Below are 16,939 nucleotides of genomic sequence, written 5' to 3'. Positions count from 1 at the left end.
TACACTGCATACAGTGTTCGGTTGGACCCATAGAGCTTGAAAGGTGGGTTGTGGAAGGTGTTGATTATCATAGCCATGGAGATGTGGCTATAGGTTTTGCATTTGTTGTTCTGGCAGTGTCTGGTTCCGTTTTCATTTAGTGTGTCCTTGCCCATAGGGAGCTTGCTTCAGATGATGATCTTGGAGAGATAGGGGGGTTATTTCAGGATGTGGTCCCCATCATGTATGGGTTGTAATTGTTTCATGATATTCCAGCTGGGTTCCAATGTGGATTGGTAGGCAACAACTAGGGGTTCATGGTCAGAGAGAGTTTGAAGCAGATTCTCTCAGGGTATTTGAGTGGCCCATTCCATGATGTGATCTATTTCTCTGGTGGAGTGTCCTTGTTTGGTGAAGGCAGTTTTTTGTGTGTGTTACAGTATAGGTTTTCTCTTCTGAGCATATTTTCTAGTATCTGAGTGCCTGGCTGTAGATAATAGTTTTCTTAATATGGTTGGAATGGTTACTGGATCTGTGAAGGTAGGTGTGGTGATCCATTGATTTCTTGTATACAGTTGTCTGTAAGACTCCATTGTTGAAGCTGATTATGGAATCCAGGAAGTGGATGCTTGCACGGGAGTGTTCTAGAGCAGCAAGCGGCTCTTTAATTTGTCTCTTTGCAGCACACAATATTAAAACATTGTGTGACTGAATTACTAACCACTCTAAGTTAGTAAAAGCATCCTGATTGGTTAATATGTTATTAACCAATTACATTGTCAACTGGCATTAAGTTATTCATTTGCTATGAGAATCACTATATATAGTACTATAGTAAATGAAACCGTGAAGTCACACTACTGTGGCTCTTATGGGTAATGTTGATTGCTAATTTGGTTCTTGAGCCACTGAGGTCTGAGTATCACTTTTCTAGAGAGAGTTTAAAAGATGAGGAGTGGTTGTTAAAGTTGTGTTTGAAACGTATCAATTAGTTTAGGTCATCTGTCCAGAGGATGAAAATATCACCCATGTATCTCAGGTATACCACTGGTTTCGTGGTACAGTTGTCCAGAAATTCTTCTTCAAGGTGGCCCATGAAGAGGTTGGTATATTAGGGAGCCATCCTAATACCCACAGCTATTCCCATGGTTTGGACAAAGTGTTTGTTGTTGAATGTAAAATTTTTATGGGTGAAATGAAATGAACAATTTTGGTGGTGTGTTTGGAGTGGATATCTGAGTGTTGTCCATTATCTTGTAAATATTTCAGGCAGACAGCGCCATTGTGAGGGAAGTTGATGTATAGGGAGGTGACATTCATGGTGGCAAGGATAGTGTTAACGTTACAGTGTTTGGAGGAGGTCAGTCATATCCTGAAGGAAGTTGGCTTTTTGTGCTGTCAGTGATTTGAGGACAGTTTCTATGAGTCATAATATCCTTCAGTAAGAGCGCTGTGGCCAGATATGGGTCTTCCCTGGTATGTCAGGTGGTGGAGCAGTGGGAAATGTGGGGAGAGGGCAGGCAGGAAAGGAGGGGAGCAGTGGGGGCAGGGAAGTGTACGTGTGTATGGGAGGGTTCAGAACAGTGCAAGAGGAGCTCAGTATTTAATAGCCCAGTATCTCAAAGCATAAAGCCTAAGGTGGGGAGAAGGCAGGCACCATTCCCAGTCCTGCAGGAGCATACACAGAACACAAAGTTTAAGGCCAGAAAGGATCACAAGATCATCTAGTTTGACCTGTTTATCAGTGGCCCCCAACACCACAAAGCCCCCATACACTAAACCCAGCAATGGAAATGAAACCAAAGAGAAGACTCTCATCTGCCATAGGCAGCAAATAAGGACCAAGGTGCACCAGTGCTTGAGGCCCCTGCAATGGCAGGGAAATTATTAAATGAGATATACCCAGATAATCCTGGCAAGTGATCCCCACCCACAAACTGCAGATGAAGGCAAAACCCCCAAAGGTCCTGTCAATCTGACCTGGGGGGAAATTCCTCCCTGACCCCACATAGGATGATCAGCTACACACTGAGCATGTAGGCAAGAACCAAACAGCGAATCACCTAAGAGAATGTTGGTGCAACCTCAGAGCCCTGGCCCACCCTGCCCAATATCTCATCTCCAGCCATGTCATCCCTGATGCTCCAAGGGAAAAAGACAAGAACACCTGAGAATGCATAGGGGGATGGGAACAGGGAGGGAATCCTTTCCTGACCCCAGCAGATGACCAGCGGAAACCCTGAAGCATGAACTTCAGGCACAGAAGACAAACTAGAAATGAAACACATGGTTGTTGAGCTGTGCCCCTTGCCCTATTACAAGCAACCACATCACACAATCCTACTCAAAAATCTGTCCAGCTCTTTAAAAAAACTAATTAAGTTGTCTGCCCTCACAACTTGTATTGGAAGAATGTTCCAGGACCTCATTCCTCTGACGGGTAGAAACAAATAGGGATGCACTCACTGAATGAGTCAAAAATAGTTTGTATTCATGTAATTTAAGACTATATCATTCACATATGCACAAAGGGGCTGAATAAAGATTTCACAGGCAGCCTTAATACTGGCAATTCCTAACTTTCAAGTGGTTGACTTTGCAACTTTAACATTCTTATTTTGTTTGCAGTGGTTAAATATACCAGATATTTTGAGACACACTCAAAAACAGACATTACAGTATTGCCACTTGACAACTTTATTTTTTCAAGCTTACACATATTTAGGCTTGGAAAGATTAGATTTTTTTTTAAATTAATAAATGTCTGAACATCAATTTCATTGTACACACACAAATGAAAATATTTCTATTGATAACTGAAATTTACAGACAGGCAAACTAAGAAAAATGGTGCTTGAGAATGTATTAGATTTTGATTTAAGGATATTCACTTTGACTATTTTGGAAGGAGGAATAGCTCAGTGGTTTGCGCATTGACCTGCGAAAGCCAGGATTGAGAGTTCAATCCTTGAGGGGGCCAGTTAGGAATCTGGGGCAAAAGTCTGTCAAGGAGAGTACTTGGTCCTGCTGTGAAGGCAGGGGACAGGACTTGACCTTTCAAGGTCCCTTCTAGCTCTATGTGATGTTGACAGTTTGTGTTTTAACAGTTATAAAGCTTTAACTTTTTGAATCTCAACATCAACTGTCATTAAATAATTCTTGTCTAACCCACCAAAATTGATAAAAATTGAAAAAAAGAAAAGCATTATCCAATGAAATTATAAAAGAATAAAAAATCAAATTCTGCCAAGCCTACATATTTTCAATTAGCATTTGAACTTTCTTATACAAAAACACTGTAATTAAAGCTCAAATATTAAAAAGAAACTAATAGTTTATTAGGCACCAAAATCATTTTTTTGGTTTAAAGTTCTGCATTTAATGGACTCTATGTGAGTTACAGACTAAAGACATAATGGACAGAAGCTTACCTTTTTCCTTTCCAGTATTTTAAGATTTCTGATAGTTATTTCCTGCGACTACCTACAATTTCATTGCAATTAATTTGACAGAACAATTGGTGTATTCAAGACTAAGTCGTTTCATTATATTTCTGCTGAGTCTCTAGCCAGCGATTGATGGCCATTTTCAGAGTCCTATTTGGTGTAAGTATAAGAGATTGGAGAGGGAGATTTGTCATGGGACTAGACCGTCTCTTTTTGCTGATCCAGTTTTCCATTGCCTCTTTTTCATAGGAATAGCCATCTATAAAGAGAAAAATACAAATAAAATGTTAAAATTGCACTAACATAGGAATGTCCATCCAAGGCTCTTAATGTACTTTAGATACTAAAGATTAAGCTTCAACAATACCTTCTGGGATTCAGGGAAGCATTATTTCCAGATGGGAAAACTGGGACACAGAGGTTAAGGGACTTGCCAGATCGTATGGGATCACATGGAAATCAAAAGATCATCTTTTTATTCACAACACTCCATGTTCTGTACAGAATGGATATATGGTTCTATATGGTCATCTGAGCCTTTATTTCTGCAGCAAAGGTGCAGTTTTTTCATGAAAATGAATAAGTATTCCAGTTTAGATTTTTAACTACAGTGAATAAAGTACACCACCAGCATAATTCTGTCATGTCCTACTGTACTGGTAGATCAACACCAAATATAACTGCCACAGATTTCTTTTAAAATGATGTCAACTGCAGTTAGACACTACGTATTTTAACATTGTTTTCTATAATTAATTTAAGCCTATTTGAAGCTCGAGTGCAGTTATAAAAAAAATTCTTGCAAATTTCACAAAAGGCTACAGTTACAGCAAAGCCAGTTCACTGATGCCAGTATTAAAGCCCATGTGTATTAAATGAACCCGTCTTAAGAGAGAATCTCATGGTAGCCCCAATGTGACCAAAGGCTGCCCCAAAATAATTCAAATGCTGCTGAATCTGTTTCTCATGAGATCAGAGGAAACACTTTAGACTTCAATTCCCAATGTAGCATCACATGTGATACAGAAGGACAGGATTTAGGCCAGGTCTGAATCTGGAAGGCCTTGCCAGGATAACTTCACTGGCATACTATACGGGCAAAGTACTCCTAGTGCAGATGCAGCTTACACTAACAAAACTGAGTTTTTGCTTACTCAAGTCGCCTGTGTCTCCATACCCCTTCTCCCCCCACATATGAAATAAGTTATACTGGCAAAAGCACAGTTTATGGTAGAGGCTTTTGTTGGCACAGTTATGTCAGTCACAAATCACATTACATCACACCCCTGGCTGATTTATCAAAATAGAATAATTTCTAGCATAGACCTGGATTAATTGTGATGAATATAAACAGAATTCTTTCTTGAGGCTACAGGACACCGACATCTTGAACTAAGGCCTAGTCTACATGTCAAACTTTTACCGACACAGTTAGACGAATTGGGGTGTGATTTTTTACTGACATGGCTATGCTGGTAAAAGCCCTAGCATATACATAGTTATATCAGTATAACTGCTTATACTGGTATAGCTTATGCCATTTGGAGGGAACTATTATAAGCTATATCAGTAAAAGCATTTTTATACTGATATTACTGCATCTATGCTAGACAGTTTTTCTAGTATATCTATACCAGCATCATTTTATCAACAGAACCTTCCTATTGTAGACAAGGTCTGACTAAATACAGTCTAATGTAAGCATACAAATTCTTCCTAAATCCTTCGCTGGGCTAAGTACTCATGGAAGGGACTGCAACTGCATTATTCATAAATTCACAGATTACACCCATCAAGTAAAGTACATCATCTGTGGAGGGGAGACTCTGTTCTCTGTGTATTGCTTTAAATTTTTATACTAAAATACCAAATAGAAATTAAATATAATAATCATTATGTGTGAAATCCTGGCCCACTGAAGTCAATGGCAAAACTCCCACTCACTTCAATGGGGCCAAGATTTCACCCTACACTTTTATGTCACCGCTGTCTAGGGATTACCACCAGACAGATCAACATTTAGCTACCAGTGACCATTTATGCATCAAAGATTGCTTTTATTAAGTATCTGTATTCCAAGTATTTTACAAAAACCTGTTTGTAAAATGCTTTTTAAACAATGACACATTTTAGTAGCAAGTAAATTTGATTTAATCTTTTTCTGGATTCCCTTCAACCTGTCAAATAAATGTTCTCAGCCTCCTTTTTGAGAGGCTGTCTTACTTAAAAGACCACATTTTATCTGTCCTTTGATTAGTAATTTAATCAGGTTTTACTATACACAAGGCATCTCCTATATAAATAGCATATGCTCCTTACCTGTTCTGGATAGCTAAACTCCCAACATGTAAATAGTTATAGAAAAACTAGAAATTGTTCCCAGCAGGGATGCAACAAAATGTAGTTAGCCATCCAAGATAAAAAGCTTCTCTCAATGGTCGTTTTTAAATTTTAATCTTGACTTTCCCTCTTTCTCCCACATAATAGGAACTACAAAAGCAGAGCCCAGCATAATCTTCCCATTGGAAGCAAAGCGACTGCTAAGCATTGTTATCACTGACTATTACTGGTCTGAATTAACTTTCTCTGTGATTGATCTACAGTTAAATCATCAATCGTTTTGCTTGCTAGTAAAACTAGTATTATTGTTTTTAAACTTTTCACCTAGTCTAAAATGCTATGTAGAATTAATACATACATGAAATCTCAATGTGAGCAACTCTCTGAAATAAAATGTTACGTGAAACCAAGTTCAGATAGCATTAATTTTATTCTTAGTATTTCTCTTGAGAATTTTTTTAAAATAAGCAATCAGCTCTCCATGGAATTAAAAATATTATACTAAAAGTGATTCTGTGGAAGAATTAACATTATTGTCTATTGGTGAACAAATATGTCCCCTTGAGCTTTTGATAAGTGAAGAAAGCATGGATTCTCAGCAGATCTATTCTATCACTAATTACATTTCAATACAGGCTTTAAAATTGTTTTGCAAAGTTCATCACAAAGCTGTCAAAGGAATCATCAGAGCTGCTAGGCAAAGTCCCCTGTGCCCATAGCCTTTCACGTATAAATAAGAAGCACTGAAACAGTGACATGACTAGCTAGTAAATTGCAATTGACAATCTGCATTTTAACAACACTGCTCACTCAGCTCCTTTTAAAAATTCATGTATGCATTGACAGTTTACTGCAAATGCAGTTGCTTAGCTATGTTTAACTCAAACACATTTTCCCCAAAAGTAAACACTGACTTAAAACATTTCAGAGAAAATATAAGGCATTATACTGAGCCTCAATAAGTATTTGCAATTAATTTTGTTTACAATCTACCTCTAAGTTAGAAATGTAGCAAAATATTTGTATTTAGCATACTCTAGGTTATTGATTCTGAGGTCAGAGAGAGAAACTATAAAGGGGTTCTGAAATATTAATCACACATCAACTGTAGCAAAATTGATGCATCCCACAAAATATAATTATTTCAGTGCATCAGTTACAAGTGAACTTCTGACTAAACTAAAGCAGAATAGGAAGTCAGAGCCATGCTTTACCAGATTGCATAAAAGAGGTATCATTATTTTTAAAACCCACCATTTTATTGTAACAAGATAGATTTTGTGAAATACAAATATCAGATTTAATAATATTTTAAAATCTCTTAAATTAACATTGTCAATGTAGTTTATTCCAAAACTTAATTTATCTTAACAAATATTAAGATTATTTTTATTTATTAACACACACTTCTTATTTTAAACATTCCCCTCCAGCACAGGAAATACAAACAGAACAGCACTAAAAGACATCATAAAAACTAGAACCTGAAAAATGACTATAAACAGATCATGCTTGTTTCATTTTCAATCTCAGTGAAATGCACAGAGTAACAACTAGCATAAATTATATTCATTTCTGAAAGTTTTCCCCCCATTTTTAACAATATAAAGCAAGTGTGGGGTAAAATTTTCAACAGGCTCCTAAATTACTTAGGTGCTAACAGACAGATTTTTCAAGGGATTTAGGTGCCTAAGGATGCAGATTGGGATTTTCAGATTGCCTAGAAATAAGGAGGAGTAGGTATCTAAATACCTTTCAAAAGCTAGTCCAAAGTGCCTAAGTCACTTTTGAAAATGGAAATTAGACTCCTAAGTAACTTAAACACTTTGAAAATTATTACTCACAGGGATATAATTATTTTGATACTGTCTCTTCAAAAAAAAATTAGTAAAATGCATAGTTGTTATTAGTTTCTAAGCTCTCTGAGGCAAGCATTCTCTTTTCCATAAAGCATCTAGTACTGGGCATTACCAAAATAAAAATGACGATAATTCTAACACATTCCTCATTTTACTACAGCACTAAAAGCAGCAGGGATTTTAAATTCTTAAGTTCAGTAAAGGCAAAATGTTTTATCATGCAACAGAAGTAATGTCTGACAAACCCATTAAAATAAAAAAAGTCCATCTAGTGTTTCTTGAAATGAACTGAAGTATTATTTTTGTTTAGCATTTCCTAGCTTGGTGTTCCACTGCTTGATCTGCACAATATATTTTTCTGTCACCTTTCACTGAAAATCATTGGTTTGGGTTTTTTTCTATATAGAAATGTAGAGAGACACAATAACATGAACACAGATCAAACATACAGTGAATACTTCCAAAGTGTAAAACATCTCATGGAATCTACAAGCGCTACAAAAAGAAGAAAAAGAGCCACATCCTCAAATCCACCACTGCTGTTTGCAATGCTCTGGCGAGGCAAATCAACCTTACGTTCACCCCAACTCTGTGTAGGGAAATACTATGGTGATGTGGCATCCTCTGAGTGCCACTCTCTCCTTGTTCCTCAGTGCCTTGGGAGTAGCAAGGGCATCTCTACACTTCAACCATCAGCAGCTTGCGTAATATCAATCAGCCTTCAAGAAGTTCTACATTATGCTGGGGACTGGACCAGCACCCCAGAATCAGCAAGAACACAGGAAACTTTCACATGTTTCAAGGCCACAAGTGACCACATAAGCATGGTCCTATTTAATACAGGCCATAGAACTTCTCCAAAATAATTCCTCTAGCATATCTTTTAGAGAAAACATCCAATCTTGATTTAAAAATTGTCAGTGATGGAGAATCCACCATGAGCCTTGGTAAACTGTTCCAATGTCTAGTTAACCTAATTGTTAAAAAAAAAGAAGTCTTATTTCCAGTCTGATTTTGTCTAGCCTCAACTTCCAGCCACTGGGTTGTATTATACTTTTGTCGGCTATACTAAAGAGCACATTTTCAAATATTTTTCCCCATGTAGGTACTTAGACACAGTGATCGAGCCCTCCCTTTAAAGTTACCTGCATAACCATCAGTCTTGTGATGCATGAGGAGCACAAAAGTTGGATTGAGCTTTATATATAAAATTTACACACAAAAACTAAGATTGCAGAACCAAGCATTCAAAAGTTAGGAAATGCCAGAACTGAGATTGCTCCTGTAACCTTAACTTGGCCCCCTTGTGCATATGCATTATGATACAGCCTTTATTTAATTCCATGATCACATATATTTTTCCACAGGACCCCTGCTTCATTTAGTGCATAGGATGGAGAGTGCTCACTTAATGAGCACCTATCTATTTTTTTTTTTTTTTAATCTTCATTGTTCCATGTGTAACCCTAGATCTTATTTACGGACCACTAATCAAGTTGTGGAGACAAAATTAATTTCGTCATGAACTTTTTTCTGGCACTCATCATTGCAATATCTGAGTGTCTCACAAATAATAAATTAATTTATTTTCACAACACCCTCTAAGATGAGGGGGGGTTATCCATTTTATATGTGAGGACTGAGGCAAAGCGAGATAAAGGTCAAAAGAATCCACTAATTTTGAGTCCCTAATTTGACACACCTAGGATCTGATTTTTCAGAATGCATAGCATTATACAGCACTTTATACAGTCAAAGCACAGTTTCCGTTGACTTCAGTTGAAGCTATACATGCTCAATGCTTCTGCAAATCAGAACCAGGGTCTCAAGTCAGGCACACAGGAAATGAGGAGCACACAAATCCGTGAAAAGTTTGATTTAAGTGATTTGCCTAGTATCACACATGAACTCTGCGTCAAAGATAGGGACAGAACCAATTCCCCAGGGCAGGATTCAATTGTTTTAACCATACTATCCTTCTCTTTCTGTAGTCCTGTCTTATTCACTACGCACCTTCCAACTTTGGCAACAAATGAAGAAGTGGTGCTACAGATAAGAATTATCTTCAGCACACAATCCTGACTCATCCCCATAGCAGGTCTATCCTGTGCACTGTATGAGATAGGAGTTCTATGGAAAAAACAGCATGTGATCTTGGAAAGAAAAGACTATCATTATGGCTGACTTACAGTTGCAAAGGCAACAGATGTATGAGTTCTTCCCCATCTGTGTGCTTACAGCCTAATCCCATAAACGTTTATTAACAGATTCAGCACATCTGATATCCAGGATCTCCTTGAATTGCAGTGAGATTTGGGGTTCTAGTTCCATCCAAGCTTTTCAGGTGACATAATATGTTTCATATATCATCTCTATTTTTACTGATAGACATACAGTGCCAGGTTTTTAAAGGGGTTTGCTCTTGTATGTGCACATTTCCTGCATTTGTGCAAAACAACTGCGTAATTAGTCTTGTAATTACACAGTTTGCATAGGCACGAAATAGATGCCCTTTACAAAATTTTATGTATCTCACTATCAGAAGCATGATTTCACAAGCCAAATATTCAAAAGAGCAGAAACAAATTTAATTTTTACCTTGCTGGAATTTGAATACACTTAAGGATACAGGAATTCAGAATGCACGTACTTAGCATTCTTTAAGAGATATATTGATTAATAGTTCCCCAGTATTCATCTTGACACCTGAATAATTCGTTTTAATAAACTTGAAGTAGCTCATAGACATACCTGCTGCAATGACAGGCTCCTCCATAAGCTCCCTAGTTATAGGACATAAGAATTCATCGGGAATACCAAGAGAAACAGAATCCACGTTGCTCCTCAGCTCCTCAATCTTCCGGAAGACTTTACTGCGTAAACCTAGAGATTCTGAAAAGGGATGGTAGATTAGAATCCTTGGAACATATTTCAAGACCATTAACCTCTGAAACACACACACATTATCAGGCTGAGAGATTGCTTCTGGAGCAATCTGGAAGACATTTCAGGAGCTTTGTAAATACATTGTTTCTAACTTTTTCCTCATGGTTGACAGAGACCAATTAACATGTTTTTTAAGGCATAAAAGGCTATCTACACTATAGTGTTCAAAAATACATTGAACAAAACTTGTCTCCCAGAGTATTTTAAAACGTCACCTATTTTCCTAATCTAGACAGAGTATTGGGTTAACCCTGACCAAAGTGCTACGCCATGTTTAACATGATTCTAGTCTAGACAAGCCCAGGGCTGAAGTCATGCACTGGACTGCATTACAGCTATGTCTACACTGCAGCTGGGAGCAAGCCTCCCTGCAAGGGTAGACAGACTTGCACTAGTGCACTAAAAACAGCAGTGTAGACATTGTGGCTCAGAAAGCAACTCAGTTCTCAAACCCAGCTAACCCTCTGGATCTGAGCTATCCTGTATAATCACTGGAGCTGCAAGATGCACAGTGCTATTTTTAGTGAACTAGCTTGAGCTGAGGCTAGTGCAAGTCTGCCTACTTGGGCTGGGAGGCTTGCTCCCAGATGCAGTGTAGACATACCCTTTGACGAATTAGGTGAGCCTGGGTAGGGTTAATCCCATCCCCCTTTATGCAGCTGCTTTGAAACCGGAAGGAACCTCTGAGAGTTTGACAGGAGCTGGCTCTTTGCTAGTCCCTGTCAGGATAAAGGAGTGCTTATCTCCTATAATTCCCATAATGACCATCTGTATGATTATTGTAGGAAGAATCCTTTAAACTAGACCCTCAACTGTTTTCTGTGGAGTTTAACATATACATATCATTAATAGATTTGCCATAATAGCCTCATTTTCAGGTTGTTTCATCTTTTCTGACAGAAGGCAAATTCACAGACATCTGCAACGGCACCAAAATGGGATATCCTCCAAATCAGAACAAGACAAATTAAATACTCTAGGTTTAAGTATTGTTGCATAAATATAGCATTTTCTTCTCAGGATTTCACATACTGTCATTTCCAAAATCCACTTTATTCCCATTCAGGCCTTTATAAAGCCTTTTTCTCCTTTAATCATTTCCTCTCAGGAAACAGAGAGTGGCCACTTTGACTCTTGCCATGTGTGATTTACCGCTGTGGTGTCTGCTAGGTGAAGCAGTATGACCAACCTTGCTCCTCCTGGTCTAAGATGATATCTGTTACTGTCAAAACTAGGGCTGTCAATTAATTGCAGTTAACTCATGCAATTAACTTAAAAAATTAATCGTGATTAAAAAAATTAATACCAATTAAAATTTGTTATAAAATTTTGGATGTTTCTCTACATTTTCAAATATATTGATTTCAATTACACCACCAAATACATTGCTCACTTTATATTATTACAAATATTTGCATTGTAAAAATGATAAACAAAAGAAACAGTATTTTTCAATTCACCTCATACAGGTTGTAGTGCAATCTCTTTATCATGAAAGTGCAACTTACAAATGTAGATTTTGTTTTTTACACATAACTGCATTCAAAAATAGAACAAGGAAAAACTTTAGAGCCTACAAGTCCACTACTTCTCATTCAGCCAATCACTAAGGCAAACAAGTTTGTTTACCTTTACAGGAGATAGTGCTGCTCACTTCTTATTTAAAATGTCACCATAAAGGAGTTTGCATGGGACTTCTATAGCCAGCATTGCAAAGTATTTACGTGCCAGATATACTAAATATTTATATGCCCCGTCATGCTTTGGCCACCATTCCAGAGGACAAGCTTCTATGCCGATGACGCTTGTTAAAAAAAAGATGTTTTAATTACAGTTGTGACTGAACTCCTTGGGGGAGAATTTTATGTCTCTGGGTCTGTTTTACCCGCATTCTGCCATATATTTCATGTTATGGTAATCTTGGATGATGACTCAGCACGTTCATTTTAAGAACACTTTCACAGCAGATCTGACAAAACACAAGGAAGGTACCAATATGAGATTTCTAAAGATAGCTACAGCACTCGACCCAAGATTTAAGAATCTGAACTGCCTTCCAAAATCTGAGAGGGATGAGGTTTGGAGCATGCTTTCAGAAGTCTTAAAAGAGCAACACTCAGATGCGGAAACTATAGAACTCAAACTAAGAAAAAAGAAAATCAACCTTCTGCTGGTGGCATCTGACTCAGGTAATGAAAATTGACGTGTCGGTCCGCACTGCTTTGGATGGTTATTGAGTAGAATCCATCATCAGCATGAACACATGTCCTCTGGAATAGTGGCTGAAGCATGAAGGGACATACGAATCTTTAGCACATCTGGCATGTAAATATCTTGCGACACTGGCTACAATAGTGCCATACGAACACCTGTTCTCACTTTCAGGTGACACTGTGAACAAGAAGTTGGCAGCATTATCTCCTGCAAATGTAAACAAAAGTGTTTGTCTGCCCAATTGACTGAACAAGAAATAGAACTGAGTGGACCTGTAGGCTGTAAAGTTTTACATTGTTCTATTTTTGAATGCAGGTTTGGTTTTTTTTACATAATTTTACATTTGTAAGTTCAATTTTCATGATAAAGAGACTGCAGTACAGTATTTGTATTAGGTGAATTGAAAAATGCTACTTCTTTTACTTTTTACAGTGCAAGTATCTGTAGTAAAAATAAATATAAAGTGAGCACTGTGAACTTTGTATTCTGTGTTGTAATTGAAATCAATATATTTGAAAATGTAGAAAACATCCAAAATATTTAAATAAATGGTATTCTATTATTGTTTAACAGTGTGATTAATTGCACGATTAATTTTTTTAAATTACTTGACAGCGTTAGTCACACTTTTTGAGATTCAGTTTCCACAGTTGTGCTCTCAGTTTCTGGGGTTGGCCATGATGATATTCTGTCTCCATTAGATGATCTCTATGGATAACTTTGGTCTTTGTCCTGGGATACAACTAAATTCTATAATCCACATCATTTATTTGTGTAAGAATTGTATGGGACCCATCCCAAGGTTTATCAAGCTTAGGACAAGAGAAGTGAGGCTGGGAGTTAGGCACGTCAGAAAATCTTACTAGGCACCTATATACCTGGGAAACCCTTAGCTGAAGTTATCTGCCCTGGAGCGCATGTGATAAGTTAGGTGGACTTAGTCATTAGCTTTTCTTTTGTCCAGCAGCTCTTCAACACAAAGTTCAATATCTTCATCAATGACTTAGATGTTGGCATAGAAAGTACGCTTATTAAGTTTGGGAGGGATTGCAACTGCTTTGGAGGACAGGGTCATAATTCAAAATGATCCGGACAAATTGGAGAAATGGTCTGAGGTAAACCGGATGTTTAATAAAGACAAATGCAAAGTGCTCCACTTAGGAAAGAACAATCAGTTTCACACATACAGAATGGGAAGAGACTGTCTAGGAAGGAGTACGGCAGAAAGAGATCTAGGGGTTATAGTGGACCACAAGCTAAATATGAGTCAACAGTGTGATGCTGTTGCAAAAAACGCAAACGTGATTCTGGTATGCATTAACAGGTGTGTTGTGAGCAAGACACAAGAAGTCATTCTTCCGCTCTACTCTGCGCTGGTTAGGCCTCAACTGGAGTATTGTGTCCAGTTCTGGGCACCGCATTTCAAGAAAGATGTGGAGAAATTGGAGAGGGTCCAGAGAAGAGCAACAAGAATGATTAAAGGTCTTGAGAACATGACCTATGAAGGAAGACTGAAAGAACTGGGTTTGTTTAGTTTGGAAAAGAGAAGACAGAGAGGACATGATAGCAGTTTTCAGGTATCTAAAAGGGTGTCATCAGGAGGAGGGAGAAAAATTGTTCACTTTAGCCTCTAACGATAGAACAAGAAGCAATGGGCTTAAACTGCAGCAAGGGAGATTTAGGCTGGACATTAGGAAAAAGTTCCTAATTGTCAGGGTGGTTAAACACTGAAATAAATTGCCTAGGGAGGTTGTGGAATCTCCATCTCTGGAGATATTTAAGAGTAGGTTAGATAAATGTCTATCAGGGATGGTCTAGACAGTATTTGGTCCTGCCATGAAGGCAGGGGACTGGACTCGATGACCTCTTGAGGTTTCTTCCAGTCCTAGAGTCTATGAATCTATGAACCACAGACTGTGCCACCTCTTCTGCTGGCCTCTCCTTGGACAAAGAAGAGAGCTTAATCCCATTAATAACCATGCAGGTAGAGTCACTGTATGGGGTTCTTAAAACTAGCCCCTTCCCCCCCACCATGGTTAATTCTTTTTATAGAGATTCATATTGAGTATGTATACAGCAATTCACATGATGTATTTCATTAACACCTATGATTTTCTATTAGTAGCAGCAGTACTATTGTAAAGCCTAGGAGCCCGAGTCATGAACAAGGACCCATTGTGCTAGGTACTGTATAAACAGAACAAAAAGACAGCCCTTGCTCTGAAGAGATTACAATCTAAATATAAGACAACAGATGGATATAGTCTGTCAGGGAAATACAAGGAAACAATGAGAATACTGGCCAGCATGATAGGCAATGGTTTCAGCATACCAGCGGCCTAAGCATTGTCAAAAAAAATGTGTAGGCCTCACAAAAAAGTTTTAAGGAGGGTTTTGACTGAGGATATTGAGTACGTTTTGCTGATATTTATGGAGAGCTTCTCCAAAGCATGAGGGGCAGCATGGAAGAAAGCACAAAGGAACCTATTTGAACATTTTACAAATGGGCAATGGCATCTTGAGCCAGTTTGAGGTGGGAGTCAACCTATACTACTGAATGCTAAATAACGGGAACCAAGCATTAAATATAAAAGAGATAATACAGGAGAGTAGAAACAATTGTATTAATTTTCATGTTTGGCTGAGAGTCAGTTTATTCTCCTTCAGATTTACAAGGAAAGAAAACTAATATAGTGATCTGGGTATTTGCAAACTAGCACAGAACTGCAGTATTGTTATTATACTACATAAAATACTACATTAAAGTTGCATACACTTAGTCCCACTACCAGAACAAAACAGGCTTCATGTAGAAACCTTAGTGAATGAACCAAGAGTATCAAATATATATTTCATTTAAACCAAAGAAAAGTAGTACCCACAAAGAAAATAATTCTGACAGTATACATGCAGCCGCCTTCCACAGACCAAACACCATTTTATATGAAAAAATAAAGCACAATTCAGACAATTAACTCTTTTTTCATAAATGTATGATCAAAATGTATACTTGTTTAGTCATAGTTGTCCTTTTCTAGTCAAGCACAGTTACAAACTTTGACACATAATTAGTGCCTGCAATTGGGATTGCTAAGTTAACATGAATACATTACTGCAAATTCTCTGCCTGGTTCATATACTGCTTGCTCTACTAAGACTGAAGGTAGATCAGCTCATTGGATGCAACTGCAAAATCTAACACTCCCCACAAAAAATCCCCCCACTCCCCATAAATAACTGCTATTCACCACTATGGGAGAGTACTGAATATAGCAAATGATAGTTCTTAGCCTGATAATTTTCAATATTTGTTAGTGGAGTAAAGGTTTGCTATGCAAACTGTTCAGTCTAACTACTGTACTTTATCTGTAGATTGTCATGCAAAACTATCATGATCTGCCAACATGCTTTTATCACACCAGTGCTTCCTGCTTTACTGTACAATTAATCAACTGTCTCAGACAATGTATGCTAGAGGATTCAAACTCAGTCACACTATTGTGGGAGTCATTTTAATCAGAAATGACAGCAGATGCCAGAGAGTAAGAAAAATTAGAAGCAAAATTGCCCCCCATTTCTTTAATAAGGTTTATATGACATGTAACACAAAGATGGAAATATGATAATAAACTCCTATTTATTCTTAGAGGGTCTTTTGCATGTTAATATTGCAATAAGCCTGAAGGTGAATTGGGAATTGACTGAGAAAAACAACAAAGCAAAGCAAAACAGCGTATTTTTTTTTTACTTCCATACCTGTAAATCAGATTTTTTATAACCATCTTTGCCCAATCTAGAACACACAGACAGGTTTTCCTAAATTCCTGTCAAGCAGGATTATGTCATCGCAGTTGCCTCCTCAAAAGACCTCTCCTAGTTAAGCTCCAATCAAAAAACTTATTGAGCTACCCAAAACATTATTTCTGAAAAACCAGGTTCATTAAAGCCACATTTTCAAGCAAGTATTTGGGATAGATTTTTGTTGAGCTATTCCCAGTCCAGAACCACAGCACTACCATTTGGAATAAATGGTGTATGCTCAACAATTTCCCAAATTTTCAACAGGGGGGGCAAGCTGGAGGATTCAGCCATGCTGGATCCCAAGCACTCAGGATTCATCTTTGGAAAGTCACATTCAAGGAGGCACTAAAATCT

At 37.7% G+C, this 16,939-nt stretch overlaps 1 protein-coding gene across 5 annotated transcripts in view; it reads right to left on the bottom strand.

The window, feature by feature from the left end:
• Positions 1-2,660: 2,660 nt before the first annotated feature.
• Positions 2,661-16,939, bottom strand: part of WDSUB1 (WD repeat, sterile alpha motif and U-box domain containing 1) — a 58,278-nt gene continuing 43,999 nt past the window's right edge. For all 5 annotated transcript variants that reach the window (XM_050969264.1, XM_050969263.1, XM_050969266.1 and 2 more), the window contains 2 exons: positions 10,376-10,516; positions 2,661-3,684 (listed from right to left, as the gene is read on the bottom strand). In XM_050969264.1, the coding sequence (XP_050825221.1) occupies positions 3,512-3,684; positions 10,376-10,516 (314 nt within the window). In that variant the 3' untranslated portion in view covers positions 2,661-3,511. The remainder of the gene's footprint in view (positions 3,685-10,375; positions 10,517-16,939) is intronic.

This window comes from Gopherus flavomarginatus, chromosome 10 (assembly GCF_025201925.1).
Source record: "Gopherus flavomarginatus isolate rGopFla2 chromosome 10, rGopFla2.mat.asm, whole genome shotgun sequence".
NCBI classification, from domain to species: Eukaryota; Metazoa; Chordata; order Testudines; family Testudinidae; genus Gopherus; species Gopherus flavomarginatus.
This window is presented reverse-complemented; position numbering and strand designations above follow the sequence as displayed.